This window comes from Monosiga brevicollis, genomic scaffold, assembly GCF_000002865.3.
Source record: "Monosiga brevicollis MX1 MONBRscaffold_48 genomic scaffold, whole genome shotgun sequence".
NCBI lineage: Eukaryota > Choanoflagellata > Craspedida > Salpingoecidae > Monosiga > Monosiga brevicollis.
The window spans coordinates 59,714-78,476 of record NW_001865085.1 but is presented as its reverse complement, the minus strand read 5'-3'; the positions used below and the strand labels follow the sequence as shown (position 1 = coordinate 78,476).

Below are 18,763 nucleotides of genomic sequence, written 5' to 3'. Positions count from 1 at the left end.
ATGGTCACGCCTTTGCCGGTGACCTTGTGTAAAACCTGACTGCGATTGTCGCTCATGCGCTCCTGCACGCATGTCATTCTTGTCGCGCTTTCACAGTCTACAATCAGGTGGGCGCCAGCATGCCGGTTTCAGTGATGATCCACACGATTCGCGTCAACGACCCGCCCGTGCTGGGGAGTCTCCCTACGCATCTGAACTTTACAGAGCAGAGCGGTGGCGTACTGCTGGCTGCCAATGTATCGCTGCACGACGTGGATAGCACACACCTGTCGCAGCTCAGGGTAGATGTGCTGAATCCGGATACCGCTATGGACGAGGCGGTGCGCTTGAACGGTGGTGTGGATGCAGTATCTGGCATCACTCTTCGGTCGGAAAGCAATGGCACGACTCTCTTCCTGGACGGACTGGGGTCGTTAGCTACTTACAGAACCTTGTTGGGCGCCGTGGCTTACAATGCCAATTTCACCGTTCCGCCAGCAGCCTCGAAAAAGCTGCGCCTCACCGTCACGGACGAAGGTGGTGCCTCAACGCAAGTCGTGATTTTTATCACATTTCAAGGCGTCAACAATCCCGTCCAGATTGTGGCGATGGTTGCCGGTACATTCACGGAGGAGGGCCCGGCCGTCACGGTGCTGAGTAGCTTATCGCTGCTGGACCTGGACGACACGGAGTTGGCGGGTGCGGAGCTGACAACTACCTTTGTCGACACGGCCCAGTATGAGCAGTTCACCACGTTGCCCTTGGCTGCTACGAACCCCATCCTGCTGGCCACGCATGGTGACCGGGTCAATCTGACGGGACCTGCGACCCTGGCACAATTTGAAGCGGCCCTGCAAGCTATTCAGTACATCAACCGCGCCGACAACCCCTCGGGCACGTCACGTGTGTTGACCTTGCGGGTCACAGACATCCAGGGAGGCACGGATACTGCTTCGGTCTTGATGCCTTTTGCGATTGTCCCCGACGCACCGGCACTTGTGACAAATGCAAGCCAAGGACTATCTGCAGCTGACCCCGCTCCCACGGCGGAGGATACCTACGCTGCGAGGCTCTTTGCGTCGGAGGCAAACATCGTCGTGACGGATGAGGATAGTTCCATCGTAACTGCCATTGAGGTGACCATCATGGGGGCTGCAGATCCCACCACTGACCGAGTCGTCGCCTCAAACACCGACGGCAACACCGCCGCACGCACCGTAGACGTGATCGGCACCAACAACGTCGTGATAACCTTCCGTGTCACCGGCAACTGGACACTGGACGACGCTGCGGCGTTCATCTCAACGCTGCGCTTCGTGGCTGAGCGTGATGAACCGACGCTCGGCGTTCGCGAGCTAGTGGTAGTGGTCCTGGATGAGACCGCCATGCGCAGTGCCCCCCTCTCCTACTTTGTAAACGTTACACCCGTCAACGACCATGCGCCTGTCGCATCACCGAGTACACAGCTTGTAAACGAGCTGGAAGAAGTAGAGATTGGGACGCGTCTGGCAACTGTTCTTGTGTCTGATGCCGACACCGGCGCCTTTGGCGTGGTTAGTGTTGCCATCGCCTCCGTTACGTTTGCAGGTGTTGATGCACCCACAAATTTGTTCCGTCTGGAACAAAGTAATGCTAGCGTCGCGGTTTTGGTGGCCAATGGGCGCCTGGATCGCGAGCGAACAATCATCACCGCCAGTAGCAACGACGTCCGTGTCGATGTCTTGCTTCTGCTCAGCGACACGGGTGGAGTCACCACACAAGCCAGCATCTCGGTGCGCCTCACTGACGTTAATGACAACCCACCCAGCTTTGCAGCTGCTTCATACTCAGTCGTGATCGCCGAAGGCGAAGTGGGCCCTTTACCTGACCTGGAGATTAGGGCGACGGATCTGGATCGAGCTGCCAATGAGGCGTTGACTCTCACTCTCATTGACGAGGCCAGCCTGCCGTTCTCCAGCGAGGTTGTGCCCGGGCTCACAGCCTCGCTTCTTCTGTCTGTGGACCGAGCCTTGGATTACGAGGCACAGTCTGAATGGCGTCTCAACGTTAGCGCCAGCGACGGTCACCACATCACGTTTGTTGAGGTGCTTGTCACCGTCGTAGACGTGGATGACGAGCCTCCCATTCTCATACCACAGTCCGCGCTGACTGTGGTCGTCCCCGAAAATCAGCCTGCGCCACAAGAGCTTGCGTGCTTTAACGTCACAGATCCTGACACTCCTACATCAGAGCTAATCTTCACGCTCGCCTCGGTCTTGCCCAGCGCAGCTGCAAACGCCTTTAACCTGACCCTTTCGCCTTTTTGCGTGCACCGTGTTGCAAGCCTGGATTTTGAGACCACTCACGCGTGTGAGTTGACTGTGCGCATCAGCAATGCCCACGACGACAGCCTCCATGACATCCAAACGATCATCGTCAATGTCACCGACTTGAACGACGTGGCTCCTGAGTTTGATGGCTTGCCAGTCAACAGTACGCTGGAAGTTCGAGAGAACTCAGTCTTGAATACCACGGTCCTTGTGCGCGATCCAGACTTTTTCGCTCAGCCGACTGTGGAGCTGCTAAGTCCTGCTGCTGTCAACGATTTTAGCGCGTATCTTGAGCCCCCAGCCGCTCCAGGAAATGACTGGCAGATGCGTCTAGTGTCCCGCCAAGTCCTGGACTTTGAAGTGGAAGCGTGGCATAACCTCACAGTACGCGTTACGGACAGCGGTTTTCCAGCGCTAAGCACGGTGCAGCCACTCGTCTTGCAAGTCCGCGATGTCAATGACAACGCACCAGAACTATCCTCACCCCAGACGGCCCAAATAGCCGAAGATGCAGCCCTGGACACACTGGTCCTAGCTCTGTCAGCCACAGACCGGGACACACCGGCTGTGAACGGGGCGCCGGCCTATTTCTTTACTCTTGTTGACTCGGCCTTGCCTTTTGAGGTCGTCAGCGGGACACAATTGCGCGTTGCGGGTGCACTCGACTACGAAAACATTACAGAATATGACCTCGAGCTTGTCTTATCAGATCGGGGCACACCACCGCAAACTCGACCTGTATCCATGACCGTGCGCGTGACCAATGTGAACGACGAAGCCCCGCGCCTAGTTGGTGCGTACCAGAACCAGACGACAGTGGCCGAGAACATTTCTAGCGGCGTGATTGCAACAGTGGAGGCTGCAGATGCTGATCCGCCCGCCGCTGGGGGTCGCGTGTCCCTGGAGCTGCACGTTAGCCCTGTCTCATTGGCCGATAGTTTTGTGCTCCTGGATGGTGAGATACACCTTGTGGCCGCTGTTGACTACGAGGCCTACAAGTCCGTGCAGCTCACGGTCACGGCAACTGACACAATCCCGCCATTTAATGCGGCGACAGCAAACGCCAGCTTTGAACTCGAAATCTTGGACATTAACGACAACGTGCCAAGCGCAGACACCTACGTTGGCGAAGTGAAAGTGGTCGAGTCTTCCCTAATCGGCGAGATTTGGTTCCTCAACTACACGGATGCAGACAGTGCCGAGCTAGGGGATGTGGCTTACGAACTTCTAAGCGTGACTCCGCCAGGTCTTGCGATCGAGGTCAATGCTGCCACGGGCAGCGTGGTGGTGACCCAGGGCCTGGACTATGAAACTGATCCACATCGCTTTGAGGTCATGCTGATCGGTCGAGACGGTGGGGGTCGAGCGGGACTTCCTTTCAACCTGACCATCCTGGTCCAGGACCGTAACGACAATGCCCCACAGCTCGATCAGGTCCCTTCAATCGTGGTGCTCGATTTGTTTGATGCAGTAGGCACCGTTGTCGCAGAAATTACGGCTAGCGATGCTGATGAGGTCGAGAGTGCGCTTACTTTTGACCTCGAGGGGGCGCTTGACACACCGCTGCGCATTGATGCCAAGGGCGGTGCGCTGATCGTTGACAAGATTCAGAGCAATCCCCTTCCGTTGACGCAAATTCGCGTGCTTGTGCGCGATGGTGGAAACCTCACCGCGAGCCGCGTCCTGTCCGTCGTATCTGGTGCTGCACCCGTGCCGCACCTGGCAAGCGTCGATGGTGTGGTACTTCGCAACGGCTCCACATGGGCGCCCGGATCGCCCCCGGCCGTTGTGCGCCAGCTCTCCACCTCGACTCTATCGGACCGCGCGACGACTGTCGCCCTCGATGCAAGCTATGGCGGCGTTCAGGAGCGCGAAATTTTGACTTTGGAAGCATCGTCGAGCAGTGTTGAGAATGTCAGTACGACGTTGTGGTCGGCAGGCGTGCGCTTTGTGGTGTTGGACAGCGACATTTGGGCCGAGCGCCCGGTGATCCGAGTCCATGCCCAGGTAACTCGCACGGACACGAACTCCGACGTGGCCATCGCTCGCAACGTCTCGCTCGAGGTGACTGCTGCTGGTCAAACTTCAACGTTGTTTGTAGCCTGCCAAACCACCAGCAGCGCGGGTTCGTGTTTCATGGCTGCGACGGTACCCTCCGCCTGGCTCGACAGCCTGACTGCAGGCGGGCCCGACGTGACTCTTCCCGTGCGCGGCGGTCTGACGGAGTCTGGTTCTCTTGTAGAAGTGACCAACGTGACGCTGCACACACGCCCGCTTCCGGCTGCCACCAATCGTATCTTTGTGCAGCTGCCTGCACATGCCATCAGTCCTGACGAGACGGTGCGCGTGCAGGTGTACGTGGCCACAGACCGCAATGTGCAGAATCTGATCATGTCTTGCGCCCTGCCGACCAGCGGGCCTCTGGTTTTTGCGGAGACATCGGCAGACATTTTGCCAAGCACCAACGTCATCGATAACGGCTACGGCTTTGCCATCTCATCGCTTAACACTGACGGCTTCTTCGACGAGGCCCCCACCGGCTCGCCCTTCCTAATTGCCGATTTACAACTCATGGCCGGCAAATTTGATGCACTGGCGGGCAGTACCATCAGTCTCAACTGCTCTGGAACCATGAGTGACAATGAGGCGCTGCTACAAGATCTGCCCGATCCCATGGGATTTGTGACTGATACGTACTTTGAGGCCTCGCAAGCGGCGATCAGGCTGCAGGCGCACGCCACAATAGCTGTGGCAGCCGTGCCCGATACCTACGATCTCACTAATACCGAAACTCTGCTACCAAACACATCACCACGCGTTGAACTCAACTTGCACTTGCGCAGCTCATCTGGCCTCTTGACAACTCTTCGAGCGCCCGTGGGAGCTAGTTGTAGCAGCGACATTGACTATATTCAGGTGACGTCCAACTGCAGTGCCCTCTATTTTGACGGGCAGGAAGTGGGTGGCAGTGCCGCCACCAGCATTCTCGTGATCTATGGAGCTGTGCAATCCACAGCCACGGTAAGTGTGTTTGCAGCCAGTCAGGTGCAACTCAGTGCCTCTCGCACCCAGTTGCGGGCTGTTGCGGGCACGGTGACACCCAGCTGCAATGAAACGCTGTATCAAAGCAGCCAGCTCGAGGCGGTGGCCCGCTTTGATCGTGGCAACACTGAGTCGGCCGTGTTTCTGGACGTGACAAATCTTGTGGCACCGCACCTGACCGTGAGCCAACCCTCAGTCCTTGCGGTGGAACCTGATGGCCGCATGGTTGTGCAAAAGGCTACGCTGGCACGCCATTTGATCGATGTCTCAGTACATGGCAGTCGCCTCAGTTTGGAAGTCACGCGTGAGGGTCCGGTTGTGGCGGTGGCTCTCAAGACACGTCTGATCACAGGCCTTGATGTGGAAGCAACGGCCACGACCGTTCGGGCTAGCCTGCGCCAGCGTCGCGTGGAAGACCTGGCCGATCGTTCCGGCCTTTTACAGTCTGAGCTGGTCTATGCTGATGGCAGCGCCGATATTTTGCCACTGCATGCCCCGGGCCTGGCCTACGCCAACCTGGGCCGCGACTACATTGAACTGATCAACGGCTCCAAGGTCCTGCCCCGGAGCGTGGGCAGCGGCAACTTTGTCAACGCATCTCTAACCCGCTGTGAGATCTCACTCACGGCGGCCCCTGACGTGGACGTGTACTTGGAGCCTTTTGAAACAGTGCTGAATCTCTCTGGGGCTGCCCTGGCGTACCCCAATTCCGCTGCAAACCGTGCTGGGGTGCCGACATCCATTACCGTTTCGGTGGGGGCCCATTATTCGTCGTCGGGAACAGCAAAAATAATGACCTGGGATCGCCAGACGCAGTACACGCTCGACCCTGCCTCGGGTGTGGCTCTGCGTCTCAACGAAACGGAAGCACAGGCTGAATTGTACGTGATCCAGGAAGCAACAGCAGGAAATTTTACGCTTGGCGTTGACTTTTTGGATCTTGCTGGCAATGCCACCAGTCAGCTGAGTGTGGTCACTCCGACCGCGCTGGAGGTGCGTCTTCGGCCTTACCCGGCCTTCCCGGGGTCCTCGAACCTTCCGGTGGGCGTGTTGCAACGGCTGGCTCCTTTGGGCCGATACCTCGAGGCCGAACTCAGCATCTGGCTCAAGTTGTCCAATGGCCAGCTCCTTGACGTGACGCGAAATCCAGAGACGCATCTTTCCATTACCTTTGCAAACGGCACCAACGCTTCGACGGCGGTCGAGTTGCAACCGCTGGGTACCGAGCGCTGGCGCATCACACCCCGAGCTGCCTCCAGCTTGCGCTTTGCAGCCACCTTTGCCGAGGCCACGTCGCAGTCGGCCGATGTCGCGCAGCTTGAAGTGAGTGAGGATTCAACCCAACTCACTAGCATTGACGCCTTTATGGTTGGGGACAGTAGCGCCGTCGTGGCTGGACAGCGCGGGCGCTCTTCGGCCTTGGCATCCGTCAACGTAACCTTGGGCAACGGGTGGCAATTAGTTGACGTGACACGCGCAAATGATGGCGCTTATCTTGGACTGCTGGAATTCTTCAGCTCCAATCCCACAGCCTTGGCCATCAACTCCAGTACAGGCACGTGTGCGCCAATGTTCAATGTGGACCCCACCAATGCCGTGCTGCTGCAAGCACGTGGTGTACCCACGGGCGGCCCGACATCAGCGGCTTTGTCACGGGACCTTCGCGTAAGTGTCAATCTGCAGCCTGCACAAGGCGACGTGGATCTTGGAGACGTGACTGGACACTATCTCCAAAACCTTCGCAAACAACAGAACAAGGTGGTGCCTGTTTGGGTGGCCGTTGGTGGGGCATCTTTGGGCAACTTGACAATAACCTTGACATACAACAGCCAGCGCATGCAGGTCGTTGGCACCGCCATCGGTCCTGGCTTCCAAGGAACCATCGCAGTGCCCAGTACCGGACGCCTTGATCTTGACCTCCAGGTCCTCAACCCTATGAACGTAGACGCATCCGCCGCTGGGTTGCTCCGCGTGGCTGAAATCACCGTCTTTCCCACGTCCACGCGTGACATAACCTTTGGCGGCACTGTGCAGCGCGCGACTTCAACTGAAGGTGCACCTCTTGGCTCACCAACGCCGCGCACCATCGTGGCGGGTGCTTTCACTGCGGATGTTTCGGACACGACGGGCGCCCGCCGACGTCGTACCGGTACCGGCACAGTGACCTCTGACAGCTTGACCACAACCGATGTGCCCTCGGCCAATGCCACGGATATGGATCAGGGCCGGCCAGTGTGTGCTGCAAATGCTACGCTGCCATGTACCAACTGCACAGGTGGTGCGCGCGAGCGTGGGGACGTCAACGGGGACTGTCGCAAAAGTGACGCAGACGTGGACTTGCTGGCCCTATACCTGGAGCACGCCAGTTACAATTTTCGCCTGCCCGAGTCGCCGGCTGTCTTGGCAAGCGTCTACGAGCCAGAGCTGGACGTTGACCGCGATGGTCGCGTCACACTCGCGGACCTCAACGCGCTCCGAGACCTGGCTGTGCAGCCACCCGTCTACTTTTCAACTCTGGAGCTGGAGGCGCCCCACTACCTGGATAACGATTGCGAACTCACCGTGCGGCTGGAAGGAGACAAGCCCTTTGCGGACCGCCATCTCTTCCTCGCCTTTTCTGCCTCGTGGCCCAACTTCACCAATGCGCTGAGCAATGCATATGTTGTGAACTCGATGGGTGGGGATGATGACAACGATGTAGCTGGTCTTGCGCGAGTTGGTGATCAGGCCTTGACCCCCACGATGCACCCCTTTGGCGGCGTGTTTCCTATTGTCGTACCCAGCAACACCACAGTGGCTCGCGTGGCCCTAAGAGCAGATTTCCGTGCCACCTTTGGTGTCTCCGTCTTGCAGACTTACAATGCAGCTTACAACGGGGTGCGAACGCACGCGCGGGTGGGCTTGCGCTCTTCCCCCCTCATGTTTCCCAACCCTATCAACCTACCCCTCCGTGATGCTGCGGCTGGCATCAATTTGACGCACTTTGTCAACGGCTTCAACCCCGCCCTCGTCGGCGAGGCCACAACCCCGTACTTGTGGTGCCGAAATGATTTCGCGCCCGTCTTTGCGCAATCTCTTTACGACTTTCAGGTGAACGAGGCCGCCGATCCGACGCAGGTTGCCTTGGCCGTCGCCGCGACCGATGCGGACCCAGGCCCCCACGGACGGGTGAGCTACAAGATACAGCCCGACACTGTCGTTGACTGGGTCATCGACGAGACTGGGGTGCTCCGGCCGACCAGGGGCCTGGATCGTGAACGTGTCGCGCAATATTCCGTCTCCGTACTGGCGCAAGACGGGGCCAGCCCCCCGCGCATCACCACCACGAGCGTCGTCATCACTGTCCAGGATGTCAACGACAATGCCCCTCGGTTTTTGCACTTTCTTGACGCGCCGGCTGGGGGCCTTGGCTCAGTCAGCCTGCGCTTGAACGAATCCGTTGCTGTGGGGCAGGTGCTGATCAACGCTACCGCAGTGGATCCCGATGCGGGTGCTGCAGGTCGCATCACGTATGCAATCGAGGGCATGGATGTGGCGGCTCAGCACTTTGCATTCTCCGCGACGACGGCGACGCTAGTTGTCCGTGATGATCTGGACTTTGAGCGCCTTAACGTCTCGAGCTATACCTTGGAAATCATAGCGCGAGACAATGCAACGCCATTCCACGAGTCACGCCTCATGGTCCATATTGAGATTGAGGATCTGAATGATGTTCGCCCCTACTTTGCGCCCAGCGTGATTCAAGTCAACGTATCGGAGAATCTTGCACCCGTACACCTGAGCCAGGTGCAAGCTTATGACCCGGATGGCAAAGGCGAGATTGTGTACGCCATTCTTCAGGCCACCCCAGGCACGGAGAACATCACTCTCAATGCAACGTCCGGCTCGTTGGACCTTCTGGCGCCCCTGGATGCAGAGGCCGGACAATATCTCGGCCTCTGGATTGTGGCGGCAGAGCGGGCACAGAATGGAACCTTGCTGTTTGGGCCAGCCCTGCAAGTACGAATTTTTGTCAAGGACGTGAACGATAATGCACCGGTCTTGGCTGCCGGGTTTTCAAGCACTGCCAACGTTTCGGAGTCGTTGAGCGTCAATGACACGGTCACCACCGTGCCCGTGATTGACGCTGACGTCGGCCCAGCGGGCACACTACGCTTTAGCCTCCGCAATAGCACAGACCCTCGCTTTGCGATTGATCCCGAGAGTGGGCGCATTTTCATCCGCGCTGCTTTGGATTTTGAGCTTGGGCCCAACGTGGTGCAACTTCTCGTGCGCGCCACAGAGCTAAGCCTATCCACCAGTTATGTGGATGTCATGCTGACCATTCTGATCCAAGATGCGAACGATGCAAGCCCCATCTTTACTCAACAAGAGTACGCGTGGCAAATCCTTGAGCGCGGGGGCACTGACTGGCAGCCCGTTGGGTACGTGGTCGCCACCGACGCCGATGTCTCTCCGGCATTCCAGGCGACCACCTTCAGCCTGACGGCGAGCCCCGCAAGCAAACTCTTCGCCCTGAATGCAAGCACAGGCCTGCTGCTGGCACAAGGGCTAGATCGCGAGGCAACAGCAAATCATACCTTGGTTGTGACCGCCCAAAACACGGTGCCCTCGACTGATGGCAAGATTCTATCGAGCACCTCAACCATTCAGATCGAAGTCTTGGATATAAACGATCGTATCCCTAGCTTTGAAGCGTCCTTCTACGACGTGGCTGTGCCCGAGAATGAGGCGATTGGAGAAACCATCGAGCAGCTGGTGGCGTTTGATCCTGACGCGGGCGCCAATGGCACCGTGTCATACAGCTTGCTGCCCGACAACTTGACAGCTTTTTCCATTGATGCCACCACGGGTCGACTGCGCGTGAATGCAAGCCTTGATTACGAGACGCAACAGAGCTTCGAGTTCACTGTGCGCGCAACGGATGCCGGTACACCGCCTTTGTACAGCACTGTACCGGTGCGTGTGCAGGTGTTGGATCTGAATGATAACGCGCCCGTTCTCGTCGTCAACTCTACGAGCTTGCTGGTGTCGGAAAACAACGCACTGGCCGCGCCAATCGCTCTGCAAGTCATGGCAACCGATGCCGATGCTGCTGGCTCGGCCAATTCGCGCGTGCGGTTCTCGGTGACCACTGAGGTGCTCTCCGCAACCACGGGACGCTGGGCTCTCGCGAATGGGGAAAGCCTGGTCGCAGTTGATGTTGTCACTGGTGACCTTCGTCTGCAGACAGTGCTTGACTACGAAGCCATCCACCGCTTACGTCTAGTCCTGACAGCCACCGACGGTGGTGTGCCGGCACAACGCAGCAACGTGACCATTGAGATTGAAGTGGTGAACGAGAACGATAATGCCCCCGTATTGACGCTCGTGGGCGCCTGTACGGTGCAGGAGAATCGACCGGTACACACGTGGCTTCCGTGCACGTTGGTCGCCAGCGATGCTGATGGAGATGCTCTGACCTTTGTTGCGCTGAGCGGAGTCAGCGTGGCGCCCAATGGCTCGCTTGCTACTACCGCATCCTATGACTTTGAATCGACCCCAGTCACCACCTTCGATGTTGCTGTTACCGATGGCGTGCACCAGATCAACCGCACGGCCGTGTCGCTGGTCGTCGAGGATGTCAATGACTTGGCTCCCGCTTTCGGGCAGCCTAGCTATATCTGCAGTGTCTTTGAGAATGCCACGGCCAATACGCTCTGCGTGCTGGTCAACGCCTCGGATGGCGACGAGCCCGGTACCCCGCGAGCTGCCATCGATTACACGCTCACCGGGACCGGTGCAACCGACTTTACCATTGACCGCCTGGGTGCCGTCACTGTTGCGGCAACGGGCGTGCTCAACCGCGACGAGCGAGCTGTTTATCGTCTGAACGTAACGGCCACGGACCGCGGCTCACCCCCACGCTCCAGCCTAACCAACCTTCTTATTTCCATCCTAGACTCCAACACGCACGCACCAGTTTTTACATCAAGCCCCAGCGTCCATGTGTCGGAGGCGGCCACCGTCGGGCCAACCCCCGTTTTCCAGGTGGTCGCGACTGATGCCGACCTGGGATCCAACGCTTTGCTGCACTACAGTCTGCTGCCAGGCAATGGAGCAGAGAGCTTTACTCTCGATGCGCAAACCGGTCAGCTGTTTGTGGCATCGCCATTGGACCGTGAAGCACGCGATGCCTACGAATTGGTCGTGCGGGCCCGCGACCATGGGTCGCCGCCGCGTTGGACAGACCACGCCCTACAGGTGCTCGTCGAAGATGTGAACGACAACGCGCCCATACTTGCATCGGGCCCATTCTCCTGCGCCCTGGCCGAAACGGATGGCACTGGCGGAAGCCTGCCAGTTCAAAGCTGCGTGCAGGTGGAGGCCACTGATTTGGACGTGGGGGAGAATGCGCGTCTCACGTGGCTGGTCAATGATACTCGCTTTGCAACCGACACGATGGGTTTCATCACACTACAATCGGGAGCCGTGCTGGACTTTGAAACCACCAATCGCGTGGCGGTGAGCGTGACAGTGACAGACGCCGGCGTTCCAGCCTTATCAAGCACCGCTCTGTTGTTCGTTACGATAACGCCCGTGAATGATAATGCGCCGGAATTTACACGCCACGTGTTTGATTGCACAGTGACGGAAAACGAGGTCAACGCCTCCTGCGCAAGCCTCTCGGCAACAGATGCCGATGCCAACGCACCTGACAATGCGCTGCGCTACGGGCTTGTCTCGGACGCTGCCTCTAGCGCTGCTGGTGCTGTTGTGGATGCCGAGTCAGGCAAAGTTCGTTTGACACGGACGCTTGACCGTGAGACGCAGGCCGAGTACACGCTCAACGTGAGCGTTCATGATTTGGGCATGCCGACCCGCTGGGCATATGCCACCCTGATCTTGACCGTGGACGATGCCAATGATAACGGTCCAAAGTTTTCAGCCGTGCCATCGTGTTCTCTCTGGGAGGCAAACGGGCGGGAGCCTGTTGGACAACAGCAAGCTTGTCCCGCCGTTGCTGCAACCGATGATGACGTGGGATGGCATGCGGTGATTGAGTACTCTCTCGACTCGACATTTGACGGGCTTTTTTGGATCGAGCCCGACTCGGGCATCGTTTACACGAACACTACGCGTCAAACCCAGGGTGGCAATGACGCAGGCATGAAACAACTGGATCGCGAAGCACAAGCGACGTATAACCTGACTGTTATTGCGAGCAACCCGCGTAATGTCAGCAACTCAGATGCACCGAGTGCGCGGGCCGTGCTGACGGTGCGCCTGCGGGACCGCAATGACAACGCCCCCCTTTGCGTGGAGCAACCATATAGCTGTGCGGTAGCTGAGCACGAAGCCAACCTCACCTGTGCGATATTGTCAAACTGCCAAGACGCAGACGATGCGGCAGGGCCTGCAGGACAACTCGCCTTTGCCTTGGTAGAAGAGCCGCGTGATGGCCAGGGGCGCCCAATGTTGGCCGTTGACGCGCTGACGGGCGTCTTGCGAACGACGGGTACTAGGATCGACCGCGAGATTGATGCCACCCTCGATGCGATTGTCAACGTGTCCGATGGCTTTGGCTTGCACACGATTGTTCCAGTGACCTTGCGCGTCGTGGATCGTAACGATAATGCACCCGTATTTGATGACATTGCATACTCGTGCCAACTGCAGGAGGATGCTGATGTGGGCGCGCTGTGCACCGCCGTTCGAGCGGTCGACGCAGACGCGATGCCTGAGGCACGCGTATCATACAGCCTGGTTACCTCTTTCGGCGATACGTTTACCGTCAATGCCAGCTCGGGTGAGGTGCGCTTGAGCGGCACTCTGGATCGTGAGACGCGAGATAGCTACGTGCTTGAGGTCGAAGCTCGAGACGCAGGATCGCCGCAGCTGGCAACCACTACACGTGTCACGGTCACCGTGCTAGACGTCAATGACCTGGCACCAGCCCCCCTGCGAACAAACCTGAGTTGTTCAATGCGAGAAGATGCTTTGTTGGGCACGAGCTGTGTCCTCCCCACACCGTTGTTTGAGGACGGCGACTTGGCGGGTAGCCCAGCCAGTCAGCTTACCTTCAGCTTGGAGGGCGAAAGTGCCACCATGTTCTCCGTGGATAACGAAACGGGTGTTTTGACCTTGCAGCGCTTGCTCGACTTTGAGACCGAAGCCTTCCTGACCTTGACGCTGGTGGCTACGGACCATGGCCAGCCGCGACTCAGCGGTCGCGCGTCGGTCGCAGTTAATGTCATAGATGTGAATGACAACGCGCCCGTTTTTGCTTCGCCAAACCCGGTGTGCGTGTTGTCGGAGAGTGCCGCTCTCGGCACCAGGTGCGCAGTGGTAAGAGTCACGGATTCCGACGCGCCCGGCACAGCGCACAGCAACATTTCGTATCGCCTCGCGGCGGCCACTGCAGACCACTTTCGTGTTGATGCGCGCACAGGCCAGTTGATTCTGCGTTCCCTCTTGGATCGTGAGGCGCTGGACCGGCTTGCCGTGACTGTGGAGGCCTGCGACGGCGGGCTGCCAGTGTTGTGCGCCAATGCCACCTACGATGTGACCGTGACAGACGAGAATGACAACGTACCAGAGCTTATAAACCGTCCCAGTGCCGGATACGCGTGCCAGCTGCCCGAAAACACGGCCACTGAGAGTGCCTGTGTGTCCCTTGTGGCGCAAGACGCGGACGCAGGGGACAATGGGCGTCTCACATTTGCTCTGGTGGATGATTTCGGAGGCCGCTTCAGGATGGGGGCCAATGGCACTTTGACGGTTGCACGCGCACTTGATCGCGAGCGCCAAAGTGTCTATGCGTTGGACGTGCAGGTTTCAGACTTGGGCACGTCCCCACTCAGCACCTTTGCTCGCGTGACGGTATACGTGCAGGATGTCAACGACAATGCTCCCCAGACCCAGGCTGCCCTTTACCAATGTACTTTGACCGAAAACGCGCTGGTGGGCTCACGCTGTGCGGTGGTGCAGGCAACTGATGCCGACACGGGTGTTAATGCCGCTTTGTCTTTTGCCTTGGCCCCCAATACAACCAGAGGTAGAGCGCACCCATTTGTGGTCGATGCCACCACGGGAGAAGTCAGCTTGGGTCCGGGCGGCTTGGATTACGAGACGTTCAATGCCTACGAGCTCTTGCTGAGCGTGACGGACGGGGGTAGTCCATCCCTCAGTTCATCCGTCTTGCTGTACGTCACAGTTGCGGACGTGAACGACAACGTCCCCATTTTCACGAAAACGAGTTATAGCTGCGGCATTTCTGAGGTGGCTGGCAATCCCAGTCTGGTGCTCGACCTGGGACCCATCGAATGCGTTCAGGTTGCTGCGACGGACGCTGATGCGCCAGCTACACCAGCATCTACCATCCGTTTTAGCCTAGTCGCCAACGCGGCCGGACTCTTCTCCATTGATGCAAATTCTGGGCTGATCCGATCAACAACATCACGCTTTGATCGCGAGGCTGAGGCGGAATACATGCTGCGAGTGCGCGCGGTTGATCAGGGTGTTCCCCCGCTGGCCACAGAAGTGACCGTCACAGTGAGGATCAAGGACGTGAATGATCACGCCCCCGTTGTCACGACGCCGTTTGCTGAAGTGGACGTGAGCAACGTGCTGCAGCCGAATGACCTTGTTTTGAAGCTCACGGCCCAGGATGCCGATGCTGGATTGAACGCGGCTTTGCGGTTTGTCCTCAACTCGTCGTCATCATCTCACTTCACACTGGATACCTCCGGCAGCCTGTACTACACGGGTGGTCCCCTCGAGGACTTGGTGAACGACCGAGCAGAGATGACCTACTTGGTACATGACCAAGGCGTTCCTGCACGAAGCGCAGCAGGTGTGGTGCATGTCCATGTGCGCCCCTTGCTGCGAGCTCTCGGCGCGACCATGGTGGCCCTGGATTGGGAAGTTGCTTTTGATTCTTTGGGTATCACCGCTGGAGCCCAGGTGCAGCGGCGTGCGGCCGTCAGCTGCGGTCTGGACTACCCTGCAACGCGCTCGTGCAACACGAGCATTGTGACGGTATTTGCCGGGCAGGCTCACACATACGTTGACACCGATGTGCGAGCTGCAACTCGCTACGAGTACAGAGTTTTGTTGGGTGATGCCTTTGTGTCTGCGTGGTACACTGTCGAAACACCCGAGAGCGCGCCGGCGCCGGTGCGCTCTCTGCTTGCGCAGCAATTGAACCAAACGGCCGCACGTTTTGCGTGGGGCCGTCCCACTCCCAGCAATGGTGTCATTACAATGTACGAACTCGTGTTGCAGGCGACAGAGCGATTTGAGACGACGACTGCGGAGGATGGCAGTCTGAATCGCCGTGCTGCAGCTTCCGAGATTACGCCATTGGCTGGACGTGTGATCGTGTACAACGGATCAAGTCTGGAGGTTGTTGTGGATGCGCTCAGTCCCAACTACGCCTTTTCGTGCTTTGTACGGGCTCGCACGGCAGCGGGGTCCACCAATGGCGTTGTCATCATGTATGAGCCCCAGCCTTTGGCGACGACAACGACTGTGGCGGGTGACCAGCTTGGCAGTAGCTCGTCGGACAGCGCTCTGTCCAGTGCTGAGCTGATCGCCATCATTGCTGTACCGTTGCTTTTGCTCTTTCTTATTCTCTTGCTCGTGTTCATGCTGCTGCGGCGTCGCCGGGATAGTGTCAGCGTCAAGCCGGGCCACGACGGCCTGGGTGATCTGCAGATGTCGACCCTGGATCGCCCCGCAGACTCGTTCGGTCTCCGGCATCCAAACGCGTTGTTTCTGCAGCAGCAGGACCTGTACAATTCAACAGCGACGGACGTGACGCTCACGGAAACACGAGTGGACATGCGTGCGGAACATTCTCGCGGTGAACTAGCGTTCGGTGAGCCGGCAGCCATGTTACCGACGCCTTTGCAAGATGGCCCGCCGGCGTCTTTGGAGTCGACCAGGTCCACATCCCCGGTCAACGAGGCATCAGCAATTTCCGTGAAGGGCGGTGAGGCAGCCGCGGAGCGACTACGTGTCATGTCCACTGGCATGAGGCGCGATCTTCGCTTGCAGTCATTAGATGGCAATCCGCGGTCCCATCATCTTACCCTCACCACCTTCGCGGCACCCGCGGTACCCGAACCGGAGCCCGTGGTCAATCCCTTATCACCGGCGGCAGCTCCGTACGTTTTGGACCTGGCCAATTTGGAGGCAACCGATGGCTTTGCGATGGGCACGCTATGGACATTTGCCGACGTGCAGAAGGAGGTAGAACGACTTTGCGAAGATTCGGCCAAGGGCATGACTGCCATGTTCAGGCAAGCTGAGGATTTGGCAGCCGACGCAAGGGTCACAGTGGCCTCAGCCCCGGCGTTGGCCAGTCGTAATCGCTATGCCGATGTGCTACCCTACGATCATAATTTGGTGGTAGCAGAGCCAGAACATGGTGTGGCGTACATCAATGCCAACTGGGTGGCAGGCTATCAGGATGAGGAGCAATACATTTGTGCGCAGACACCCATGCCGGCCACCATCCGTTCTTTCTGGTGCGCGGTGCTGCGGCACCGAGTGGCGGTTGTGGCCACCATGATGGAGGATGCCCGCAACCAGTATTGGCCGGAGCGGCTTCACAAACCGATGCTGCTGGGCGAGGGGTACACAGTCACGCTCCTATCGCAAGACATCAAGGAGCCAGATGCGTGGTGCACTCGAGCGTTTCGCGTGGCGCACGCGGACGGGAGGAACCATGTTGTACACCAGCTACAGCTCCTGAACTGCGAGCCGGCTAAAGTATTAGCACCCACGTTGGCGCGCTTTGCGCTCAGTTGCGAGCTACAGCGGGATGCCAGCGGCGCAGGGCCACTGCTTGTGCACGATGATGTCGGGGCCGGGCTATCGGGCATCCTGCTGCACACCCTTGTTTGCGTCAGTATGGGTTTGGATACGGGACGTGTGGATCCGGCGCGGGTCTTGATTCGACTGCTGGAGCAACGACGGGCCATGCTGCAGGCACCGGTTCAGCTCCGATTGTCATGCGAGGCACTAGCTTATGTTGCTTGGATTGCTGGACGACTCCGCCGACATGATCTTGTCCGCGCACCCGAGGACAAACCCATTGCCGAGTTTGTCACCACCATGCACTATGCTTCTACCCACGACCACGCCAAAGCTGCGAGCCCCGGTTCGGGTGTTCGCGAGACGCTACCGGCGTATGAGGACCATGCACCAATAGCCATCACATCGGCCAGCATGGTTGGAAACGATCGGGACCATTTGAGGGTTTCCAACCCACATGGTGAGCCGGCCGCTCAGGGAACCGAAAGCTCCACCGTCTACGACCAGCCGCGCGCGTCCGATGTCGTTTATGCCAACGTGGAACTGCAAGAGTCGGCGGAGCCGCTCTACGGCGAGGTAGCGCCGATGAATGAACGCGAGGAGTATCCAGTCGACTCGATGGCTTTGGATGCTGCGGCCACCGATGTGACACAGTGGATCGAGCATTTGTCGGCCTCTGGAGCCTTTGAAGACACCGCGTTGTAAACAAGACTTGTTCTCAAGTTCCACATCGGAACTTCGTCCTTGTGCATCTGACTATTCACACGATGACACCATTCTGCTTATCTTTTTCCATTTTGTGCTGGAGTGCACTCATGCTAGGTTCGCGACCCGGCGTGACCCGGGTGTTCTTGTTTTTGTTGTTGTTGTTTTTTTTGCGGTTTCGCCTTTTCATCATCATGAGTGTGTGCTCGGCTTGTCGGCTTGTCCAAGGCCTCTTTTCTGTGCCATCGTCTGTTACGTGCCCTTTTTTTGTGCCTCGACTGTTTGCTTCCTTTAAACCTCTCAGCAGCATATAATGCGACAGTGAATTGACACAACAATTGAAAGTTACAATGGGAACAATGAAGCTCGAACACTGTCATGTTGAAAGAGGGGGCAAAAGAGCAGCCTTGCGCCTTTCCAGCGCTGTAAAATCTGTGTGGATTTGATCGAGACAAAAATGCCGGTCTTTCTCCAAAATGCATCTTTCATTGCGGTCGCGATCGATTTACGGTCTGCGGTTGGTATTCGAAGAACAAGAGAGAAGAGTTTGAACATGCTCTCGAAATTTGAGTAAACCTGTCTAGTCTGGGAGGTGGAGGAGAAAAGTGAACGGGACCCAGGTGGACTTGGACCCATACCGCATCGATGCGTCGCATCAGGATCAGGAGAAACATGGATCAACAACAGTTCCGCGGAGCGGCTGACATGGAAAAAAAAAGAAAAAAATAATTATTTTTAACTTCCAAGCAATAAAATTCAAGTTCTTTCACGTTGTCGTGGGCATGGTGAGCGGCGGCGAAAGTTGAGCAGCCTTGATACAGACCGTCTGTGAACATGTGCATTGAATCAAGTCGACACTACCCTCAGCCATACGAGTTCTGAAGAACCCTAGTCTTTGCCATTCAAGAAGACACACCTCGATGTGT

The 18,763-nt window shown here is 57.8% G+C and overlaps 1 protein-coding gene across 1 annotated transcript in view; it reads left to right on the top strand.

The window, feature by feature from the left end:
- Nucleotides 1-17,837, top strand: part of MBCDH21 (uncharacterized protein) — a gene marked incomplete at both ends in the record, with an annotated part of 30,820 nt that extends 12,983 nt beyond the window's left edge. Inside the window, one exon of the mRNA XM_001750799.1 lies at nt 97-17,837. Coding sequence (XP_001750851.1) covers nt 97-17,837 — 17,741 coding nt within the window. The remainder of the gene's footprint in view (nt 1-96) is intronic.
- Between the last annotated feature and the right edge of the window lie 926 nt (nt 17,838-18,763).